This window comes from Sycon ciliatum, chromosome 2 (assembly GCF_964019385.1).
Source record: "Sycon ciliatum chromosome 2, ocSycCili1.1, whole genome shotgun sequence".
In the NCBI taxonomy this organism is placed as follows: domain Eukaryota; kingdom Metazoa; phylum Porifera; class Calcarea; order Leucosolenida; family Sycettidae; genus Sycon; species Sycon ciliatum.
Genome location: NC_088644.1, coordinates 7,486,409 through 7,497,682, shown reverse-complemented (window position 1 = coordinate 7,497,682; position 11,274 = coordinate 7,486,409). Strand labels below are relative to the sequence as shown.

Genomic DNA, 11,274 nt, shown 5'->3' with positions numbered 1-11,274 from the left:
CATGTACGTATGTACGCGCAGAGCATAGGGGATCGATGACACAACGTATCCAGTCCACGGAGCATCGCAACAACCGGGCAGTTGCTTGTGGTCCGCCGGCTAGCGCTCATTCGTCTGCCGGAAAAGATCCATTACGGCACCCACACGCGCCACTGCTGTAGTACCACTACTGCAACGAAGACTAAACAGTATAAAAAGTAAAACAGTCTAAACTAAAAATAGGAACTGTACTGTAGATGTACCACATGACTGTAGCCTTGTAGGAGATCAGCTGACGCAGTCGCTGAACACCACGGTAGATCTACGAGCTATCATTCAATGCCAGAGCCGGCAGAGGCAGAACTGCCGAATGCTGAGTGACTTCACACGCTTCGCAAGTGGTTGAGGTGTGTCGACTCTACTGGCTTAGTACTGCCTGTACTGGCTGTAGGATCTAGGCCAAGGAGCGAGAAGTGGAAACAGCTGACAGGACCAATAGGCAATACAAGCCCTGGCCTTCTGCACACGTACACGGTGTGTTACTTTTAGTATGATTATGATTGTCACGAATGATAGTAGTGACAAAATAATAGTACTGAGCTGCATCGGCGCGCCTGGTTCGTGACCGAGCAACACCACAACAAGTAGCCCTGCGTGAGAAACATAATGCTTTGTGAAGTCCTGGATCTGTGCACCAGTGACAGCGACGAGCTGCGGACGACTGTGTTGTGTGCTTGTGATAAGCAGCCACGTAGATCTACGTAGAGCCCCTCTCAGAAACCAGGTTTTTGGCACGTGCGCACCTGGTCCGTGACCGAGACGGCAAGAGATAATGTTACTGGGCCTGTAAAGCTACATCCGTCATCACTACAGCACTCACTACAGCAGGATAGGTGCAAGGGATCCGGGGAGGAAAGACGTGAGAAGGCTAGCGCCAGCAGCGGTGCTTATCCTTATCTCACCTCCTGTTTGGTAGTGTTGGGCGCACAAACACCTTCCACGCCAGTCATCCTGGAACTTCGCCGCTGTTGGCTGCTCTCTTCTGCAAGGGAACAGTTTCCTGTTCGAGAGGACGAATAGATCTACCTCGGAGCGGGTTTGAGTTGTGTTCACTCGCGGCTTGCCCAGTCACAGGCGCGTAGCTGAAGCCTTTTACCGGCTTTGCGATATGGCCGGTTTCTCGACGAGCAGTTCTCGCGCCGGTTTCTATTCCCTCAACACCTTACAGAAGTAAAGCCGTACGCCCAGACTACCGTTGGGGCATTGGAATGCGACAACAAGCTAGTGAACTGGTAGCCTGCACGCATAGTGCTTCCCCAATTTGACGACTCCTCGCGTGTCCGGAATCAGCTCCAGAAGGTAAGCACTTCACGGTGGCGACTTCCGTCCGCTCTATTTTTCCCTGATATAATTATTATGATGGAACACTCTTGATCTTGGGCCTTTGCATTTGGATTCGTTCAGAATTTGAAGTCTCGGTAACGCTATGTAGAATGCGTGGTCTCGGTCCACAGGAGGAAAAAATGGTTTCATGGTTTCGCTTACTGATAGGTAGTAGCTACTTTTTGTTAGAGGATTTTTTGGTGTTGTACTTGGCGACTTCAGAGGACATCTGCTTTGTTTTGTTTCGGAAGATCATAAGAGCCCAGGTGCGCATTATGAGTAGGACTTGTTTGTTTTATGAGCTCCAGATCCAGCACTGCTCAGATGCATAAAGGCTCTCCCGAAGTCTCACCATGGGCTAGTCATGGTGTTTTTTCATTCCGTGAGGTTGAGGGCGACAACTACCAGCGCAGATTACTGTTCCTCTCACGCAGTCTTGAACCGTTCCGCAGCAACCCTCTCAATCCTAAACTGCGCACCAACATTACCCTACGCGCTGGAAGAAGCTTGGTCGGTTTTGGGCTCTGCGTCCCGTATCACGTGGCCTAAACAAGCGTGGCCTGATCAACTGGAACAACGACGTGCTCTAAATGCTAGTGTTGGTCCATACATTGTCGATCTCACATTTGCCTCTGCCTTTGCCTTTGGCATGGTGGCTGAACGACGTGCTACCCATGCCATGGATTCGCACATGGCTTTGTAGTAAAGTAGTCGAGGGTTTCTCGACTTTCTCCCAAGACTAGGCAAGAGGTGTCGCTTGGTCGGGCATGTCTTTTCATCCAACACTACTGTCCTTGTGTTCATTTTGCTTCTTATAAGTGCAGAAAGACGCACCGGTAAAAGTAAAACCTCAATTGTTGAGATTGACAAGCCCAGTCTAGCATCGTAGAAGCCTGCTCATGCAGTTGCCACTGAGGTTCCAACAAGGAAACAAAAGGCCAGCCTTGCGTTGTTGATCCACCATGACGTAAAACAGTGGAAAGTTGTCAGTAGGGCTCTGCAACATAAATCCCATCCGTGACAGGCGCACCTCTGCCATCAAGTCCAGTGTCTGTGAAGCATTGAAAGAAAATGCTACTTGCTAGTGCTCATGTAAACTACTTTCTAATCTTTCATCTATTCTAGGGTCTATGGCAAGGCCTGTTGAGTGGTGTACCTTGAGGCAGTTCCTCAGCTGAAAAGACATCATGCCTTCATGGTTGTATTGTACATCCATTGTCATTAATTGTGATTTTCACACATGAAGCAGATGCATTGTTGTACATATTCTGAACTGCACCAGGAAGACCAACCAACCAACCAACAATGCCTATGTTCTTGGTCTGGTCTTCCAAAAATAATAATTAGATTTGAGTACTTGAACCCAAGAGGGGCAAGAGGTGTGACAGTTCTTTGTGTGTTGAGCTGGAGTGGCAGAGCAGAGTAAACAATCAGACTCCTTGTGGTAATCAGGGACAGAAAGGAGTGGGCCATCTGATGGCCAGTGTGTAAATGAATAAATATTATTGATGATTGATTCGCTCCTGTACTCTGTGTGTTACCAAAATACTGCATCATGTACATGATTGTGTATCATTTTATTATGTGTTGGTGCCACTGGCCTGGAGGGTGTTCTATTTCAGTATTTGCCTGAGAAATCTTTCAAAGGTTTGTACCTACACCATTGATGGGTCCAGGGTAGGGATAAGCCATGCACTGTCTGTATGTCAGCGATTGGCAAGTAGGGAAGAAAATCTACATGATGTAAGGCCATGTCAGTATTTCAAAGTACAATGGTCATGGGGCTATTGAAAAGAGCAGACAATGAGGAAAGCATTCCAAGCTTGGACCCAGTGTGGGTATCATGACAAGGAACATGGTGGTCTCTTGACCAAAAATCACCATCACCACCTCCACAGGCTGTAATGCGCTGCTATTCAATATACATGTACATATACAGGTGGAATTCTGATAATTCGAATATTATGGCTGAACATTTCTGATAATTCGAACCTCGAACTGGATATGTCCGGTTAATTAGAAGTCCCACAGATTCCACTTACGTAGAAAATGTGTGGGATTTGTGCTGATAATTCGAAGTTAGCAAAGTGTAATTCGAAGTTCACTGTACATTGTACTGGTCAGTTCAGTTTGCATGGCCAGGCTGCGCCGGTCAGTTCAGCATCCGTGAAGTCTGTGTCTAAGGTCCATTCCGCAGCTCTGCGTGACCATGAGAGCATTTTGACATACATATTGTGTTGTCGGTTCATGTTTGGATAATTGGAATGTCTGGATAATTATAAGTTTTTTCCTGGCATTTTGAGGTTCGAATTAACAGGATTCCACATGTATCTCCAATTTTTCACCCTTGAGGCATCATCAGGTAGTGCTTACTCCCTGAAGTATGTATAGGGAGTATACACCAGCACCTGATGAAGCCCAAGGGACGAAAATTAGGAGATAATGATTGTTGAATTCCAGTGGAAGACCTTGATGGTGGTGGTGGTGATTTTGGAAATATTATAATGTATTACAAGTCTTGTGATTTGCCCTGCCTTGATACTTCCAACTGCATGATTGTATTGGTGATAGACAGTTGTCTAAAGTCCTCAGGCTGCGTACAGTGCTCTATGTCCAGTGGACAGAGCTAGTAATGAGTGTTTCACAGGAAACTCTGAGTAACGGCGGGGAAGAACTTGGTTGCGAAATCGCTGTGTGATTATTATATTGGTGATATGTACTTGTATACCATATGGGGTGTCTTGTATGTAGATAACCACACTTTACGTGTACCAGAGATGGTATAGTATGGTTTGTTGGAGTGTGTGCAGCAAGTGTGTATCTTACTTCTTTACATGATGAATCTACAATGCTTTATAGCCGCTGGCAGTACTATGATGAAGTGACTATGTATGCGCATAGAAGCTGCCATAGGGCCTGAATGTGCAATGTCACAGCCAATCAGCCAGGAGACCAAGTCATAACAATGCCGAATTTTAGATCCACTTGGATCCAGTTTTTGTATGCATCCATGCCCGTTTGGGTGGTTTTCCTTCAAGGCAGGGTGACACATCTGCAGGGAGTATCGGGACTGGGTGCCCTGGCTGGGGACCTGCTCCTGGTACAGAAACAATGATGCCTGAATGCGACAAGATGGGCCTACCCACCACATCTTACACTTCGCCACCAGTAGAGTGCATCCAATTTGTCTCAGAAGTCGATATTTTTGACGTCTAACGTGATCATGTGCAAGCCCTATAACAAGTCACATCGGAACATGAACTGCAGCATCGCTAGTACGTGTAGTGTGCAGAGTGTGCTTGTGACTGGTCACGGCTGGCAGTTGCTGCTATCAGTAAAGTATACTTGAGATCTTGTGCTAAAACGTTCTCATAAATAATCATCCCTGACTTGAAAACACACTGATCCTTTGACCACGCACCACAGATCATAGTGCTGTTCTTGCATTATATGTTCCCATGTACAGGTACTGCAATGGCCAGTCTAAATCCCAAAGCTAGCGATGTTCTCTCCAGCCTGCGCTTGAAGGTGGCGTACTTTGCAGGTGAGCCAGAGAGTGAACTGGGCAGTTCGCAGTGCCCTGTTTTCTCATGCCAGTGTGGACAGTATGCCGGCTGTACCCATTGTATTCATGCTGCAAACTCCGGGGTAAAACATGCACATAAGTATCCTATTGTCTGCTCATAAAGTATAGGGCTTCTTGGAGATTCATTATACTGTACTAAAGTTGAATGAGGTCTACCAACTAACTGTCTTCTGAGCTATGTACAATATGTGTTTGAAACATGTTAATTTGGAAAGCCAAGGTTCATATTATTTTACAGAGCTCAGAAGTGACGCATGATCTCGGGCATCAACCCCCCCCCCCCCCATTGCTTGATAGAACATGTTCAGCTGCTTCTTTTCAGTGTATGAAGTGTGAAAGGGCGCATCCTGCAATTGGCATGTTGGTACTAAAATCACAGTATTATCAGTTTTGAAGAAAACTGAAAATGTGGCTATCGCTAATGAGGTGTCAGCGGTTACCAAGGCCCGTGTCCATGTTTGGATGATGCTCTGAACATCCACACATGCTTGTCTCCGTACCTACTTTAATTAACGTATATGTCTGGTTCACGTTTTTGGAAGCTTTCAGTTCCTCCCCAATACACTTGAGGTGCAGGGCGATTATTTGCCTATCTATCACTCGTTTGCTCTTCAGATATGCCAGTGTGGTGATGTGCCTAAGAATTCTATTCAGTTGTCAGCAGCCATGCTAGCCTTGGGTGGACCGGCATCCGGCCACTCAACCCATGACCACTGACAACATCTCCCACAGAGAAAGTACCGTCACCCTCATTACCGGGGTCAGAGACCTCTTAAAATGTTTGGCTCACGTTTGCAGTTTCTGCACGTAGATCTATCCACTCTGGTACCTCTTTCTTTGTCGAATTTCTAGTGTACCATTATCCCTGAGTGGTTGGAGTATTTGTTGATTTTCCTGCACTTAGGTGGTGAGTACAACGGTCGACCTATCCTATGCATTCCAGCATCAGCTTGTACAGCAGTGTTGACCATTGATGGTAGAGAGCTGAAGAGACTTTTCACGTTTCTCGTCTGGGCAGGATCGTGAGTACAACTACATGCAGTATTTTTCTACTTCAAATCAAACTTCAATGAAGATCATTTTGTGCGGACTGGGATAAGACGTAAACTGGTTTTAGGTACAATTTTTTTTAAATGGCACAGGTTTTTCCTCCACACGAGCGCCAACAGAAGACTTACTGTTACGGTAATCCCGTAAAGGGATCAGCCTCTGGGAATATGGGGGAGAAGAGAGGGGAGGGCAGGGGGCTACATGAGATATTCGTTCACAACTCCACAGTGCGTGACTGCGTGGTGGACGTATACTGTGGTACTCCTGACATCACACATTCACTGTGACTGTCATACTGAGCCTTGAGCTGTTCACCAGCCTGGATGCTTCTATGAGCCAGGGTACGAGGCTTGTGCGACTACAGACCCACTTAAAATACCCTCTAGCTTTGACAGCCTAACAGATTGTCCAACCACGACTGGTGCCATCCGCTGAAGCATTATTCCAATTTCATCGACTACAATCCGGATGTCTGCCTATACCATCTAAATGTTTCTTGAAAAACAACAAAATGTAATGTGCTTCTGCGTTTCACCTTGCATCACTCTTACCAAATTCAAGTGATCTAATCAATTTTGAAGACTCAGTATTCTTTAATAGTGTTGGGATACACCAGTATTGCAGCTTCATACCAGCATGGTATTCATACCAGCATGTGTGTGTAATTCCCACTTATCCCAACATAGGGTACTCAGTATATCAAAGATCAATGGAAAGTCGGCAAGACCCAAGGCCAGAATTAATGAGAAAAGGGGGTGGATGTACATCTAGTAAAGTGACAGGAGGCCTTGTCAATACAAGAGGCAATGTGTTTTGTGTGTTTGTATACACTCCCCTAGTACCAGCTGTAATCTAGGTGTGTCTCTTGTGACCATTGTCGCACAATATCGCAGTTTCATGATCTGCTGCTTGGCTAGTGACACTTTCACACCATGGCAGACACTCTTCTTCAACACCTACAGACAGTACAGTACAGTACAGTACAGTACAGTACAGTACAGTACAGTACAGTACAGTACAGTACAATACAGTACAGTACAGTACAGTACAGTACAGTACAGTACAGTACAGTACAGTACAGTACAGTACAGACAGTACAGTACAGTACAGTACAGTACAGTACAGTACAGTACAGTACAGTACAGTACAGTACAGTACAGTACAGTACAGTACAGTACAGTACAGACAGTACAGTACAGTACAGTACAGTACAGTACAGTACAGTACAGTACAGTACAGTACAGACAGTACAGTACAGTACAGTACAGTACAGTACAGTACAGTACAGACAGTACAGTACAGTACAGTACAGTACAGTACAGTACAGTACAGTACAGTACAGTACAGTACAGTACAGTACAGTACAGTACAGTACAGACAGTACAGTACAGTACAGTACAGTACAGTACAGTACAGTACAGTACAGACAGTACAGTACAGTACAGTACAGTACAGTACAGTACAGACAGTACAGTACAGTACAGTACAGTACAGTACAGTACAGTACAGTACAGTACAATACAGTACAGTACAGACAGTACAGTACAGTACAGACAGTACAGTACAGTACAGTACAGTACAGTACAGTACAGTACAATACAGTACAGTACAGACAGTACAGTACAGTACAGTACAGTACAGTACAGTACAGTACAGTACAGTACAGTACCATGAGTACTTCATGAGTACAGTCAAACAGAGCACAATCATGTACATAATAATATTATGTAGAAGTCTGCTATCCTGGAGTATGGGCCATGCACACTTCTTTATTCTGCCAAGTAACAGTTAGTTGTTCTTATAAGCCATACACAGCGAATCCTGTATGACTCCATACATGGAATGTCACAATAAATCACTGCTTTACATACGATATAAGGAGGCTATGTGATATGTGGATGTTAGTTGAATGTTCCTGCTATGTAAGTGCCCATCATGCGAATAGTAGAGAGAATTGTCTCTGGACTTGAATAGGGACATCACACCAGGCTGTGCGACATAAGGTGGGTAAATAAATCTTATCATGTGGTATCATAATTATCATGCATGCGTAGGTACTAGGTAGGTTTACTGGTGATGGGACCTGCTCCAACTCTTGGGGTTGCTACCTGTGATGCTGTTTGTCTGTCTGCAGCAATGGAATCGTGCAGAAGAAACAAGTGAAGTACAGCGTTGTGGCCAGCCTACGCAGTGGCGAATGGAGTCAACTACGGCGATATCTGTCAAAACTGGAGGTGAGCTAGCACCCGCTGTGTACTGGAAGTATTTGTAATTAGCCGCAAAGAAAAACATTAGAGCGTTGAAACTCGCCCACCAGGGGTACAGGTCACAAATACAGTCCCTCTTCCAGCACACTAAAATCTTCTATTCACTCTCTTCTTTCATCAATGTTAGCGTGATGATCCCGCTTCCTTCCCGCTTCCTTAGTCCCCAACGGCGGAGGCCATGTGAGACTATAACCCCGGCACTGCGACAACCAGCATGCAGCTATACCCGGAGTTCAACAGCAAGGCCTCAACACGCCTCGCAACACACTCAAGCCCCGGCCATGCGGCGTGCGCCGTGCATGCTCACACTGACTGTACATCGCGCAAAGAGCACGGGTAGTAGCGGAGCGGAACCCATTGTATTTCAGAGCTACAGTGCCTGTGCTAGTACCAATGTAGTAATGAGCGAGGCAGAGGCCAGCCATATCACTCCAGTTGCAAGCCTTCCAGGCTAGCTCCGTCGTCCTGGGTCGGCAGTGATGGTGGTGGTAACTGCACGTCGCCCATGCGGGTAGAAGCAAGGTGACTTCTTGTCCGGTGGTGTTCCCCTCCACCCTGGTGTGGATGCTGGTCCCAAGGTCTCCTCGAGATCTCCGCCGCCCCGGTGGAGCGGCACGTGCGGAGTTGGATTGGATTGGTTTGTTTAACGTCGACGTAAAAACAGGCAGTGTTGCCTTGTTACATGAGATCGAGTTCCCTGTCCAAGTGCTGGCAGAGGAACCGCATGTTGATACATTCTACAAACTCCAAGTCATCCTTGAGCTGGCGTAGGAGGAGCGCGGACAAGGCATTCGTGCCCGCAATTAGCGCATCCGTGATGTCCGACATCTACAAATAGATTGGGAGTGGAGAGCATAACTATAGGGAACGGATTTACAAAACGGGCCAACACCGTGTTGAATAAAAGCCCATCACAGCGAGGAGACCTCGCAGAACACTCATCGCTATGAGGTAGACGAATCCTGGTCACAGCATCAAGTGTGATGATCGGGCTTCCCTAGTCCCTAATAGCGGAATCCATGTGAAAACAAAGATCGACTGCGACAACTAGCATGCAACTAGGCTACAATTAGGACCCTAATGACGTAACTTGGAAGGCATTCTCTAAGAAACTATTACACCCTGATTCTTCCTGCAAAATATATGCATTTGACTGAGTCTACAACAACCTGTACTACACAACAGAACACCATGGGCAGGTATGTTACATAATCATGTACAGTACATGTGTTAGGAGTAAAACGGGGCATAGGAGGAAGTCATGAAGTCGGTATTAAACAGCATAAATGCACTGAGTCTTGGATAGCAAGCAGTATCAGCAGCAGCAACAGCAACGGCGGACGGTAGGAGAGGGAGAGGAATATCATTTTTTTGTTTAACCGAAGCATGGCCGCACTTGGGTTAAAAGTGTTATATAACATGAGATTGCATGGGCTGGATGCAATCCAGCCGTTAGGGCCCGGTCCCACATGCACTTGAGAGTTGCGGATCCGCTGCAGCGGTGTCGCAACAGCGTGTATCACCATGGAAACTGCGAGTAGCGGAACTTCCGCCGTGGCGGAAAGTTCAAATCCGCTACTCCAAATTTTTGGAGCGTATACTCTCCTGCGGAAGTTCCGCTCCTGCGACACTCCGACATAGTGAGCGATTTGTGTTGTTCGATTTTATTTTCAATCATGAAGTGGACAGTTTGACTTAAGTCAGAGCAGCTACGGCTGCAGTTGTACATGTATGTTGAAGTCAAGACTCGTTTGGCCAAGGGATGAAGAGAGATACAGAGCGATAGGTGGATAGCCGAGAAGCTGAAACCGACGGCTGTGGCGTCGGCCAAAGACCAAATCCCGGACCCGTGAGCAACCAAGCATGGCCATCATGTAAAACCACGCAAGGGGACCACTGTGATGTAGGTCTGGCAAGAGCGATACATGTACTAATATTACCAGTATCTGTAGCAGTTATCATTGGTTATCGTCGACGTGCTGCTCAACAAGTTCGTACTAGTATTCAGCAACAAAATGTCGCTGCGGTCTCCATTGCCTGTCGACAACGTCTCGCTAATCGATCTCTACCCAACGGAAAATCCATTCTTTCAGATTATACAGAACAAAGACTCAAAGTCAACAATACCGAACCCACGACGTGTAGCTAATGCTTGATACTCAACAAAAACAACGGTCTGTCCAACACCTAGTATTTACATCAACAGTACATCAGTGCTGCGTTGATGTGTCCACAAAGGACGAAACAGTTCTGTCCACAGACACAGTACTGTATACCATCAGTACAGTCAGTACGTGCACGCGTACTTCGGAGTGAAAGCATGCTTGAGTTGCATGCAGGAGAGCTGCGCTGAATTTTTCGGAAGTCAGAGAGGCGCGCTTGCTTCGTTCGCCGTGCACGCGTGAGCATGTGAGACCACGCGAGCATTTTGTTGCAGGGGAGGTGCGACACCACTCCCGCAAAACCTTGTCGCACCAGCGGATCCGCCACTGCATGTGGGACCGGGCCCTAAAGACAACAAAACCACCGATTACAGGTGCTGGTGGCTGAACTCTTGTTGTTTCTGCATGAGAAAGGAGAAACGAGCACAAAAATCATACAACATTAGAGAACAGTCACAGATCTAACTGAGCCCAGGTGCTTTTAAGTCTAGCCGACATCTTGATACAAAAGTGAACAAAACATAAGGTGCCAAACGGGAACGCGGGGAAGAAAATTCTAGCCATGCCAAACCCCGACAACCATCCTGGCTGTGAAATTCACACCTGAAATGATTGGTCAACCGTCCTCAGCCAATCAGAGTTCGGCAAGTGTTTTCTTCTTGGCTTGCTGATGACTAAACTCTTGTTCTGTCTGCACGAGGAAGGAGAAACGAGCCGGAAAATTCTACCGGAGAAAACCTAAAATGTCAGGCGTGTCTAGTCAACGTATTGAGGAGCGCCAGCAGGAAGTGGCTGATAGTGATCAAAAGGGAAGAGCAGCGATAATGAGTAGTAGTTGAAATTATAT

General features: G+C 46.5%; 1 protein-coding gene across 1 annotated transcript in view; it reads left to right on the top strand.

Annotated features, from left to right (window-relative positions):
- Nucleotides 1-571: 571 nt before the first annotated feature.
- Nucleotides 572-11,274, top strand: part of LOC135808483 (guanine nucleotide exchange factor DBS-like) — a 25,066-nt gene continuing 14,363 nt past the window's right edge. The window contains exons 1-4 of the mRNA XM_065321681.1: nt 572-1,338; nt 4,829-4,906; nt 5,853-5,970; nt 8,133-8,232. Of these exons, the coding sequence (XP_065177753.1) occupies nt 4,837-4,906; nt 5,853-5,970; nt 8,133-8,232 (288 nt within the window). The 5' untranslated portion in view covers nt 572-1,338; nt 4,829-4,836. The remainder of the gene's footprint in view (nt 1,339-4,828; nt 4,907-5,852; nt 5,971-8,132; nt 8,233-11,274) is intronic.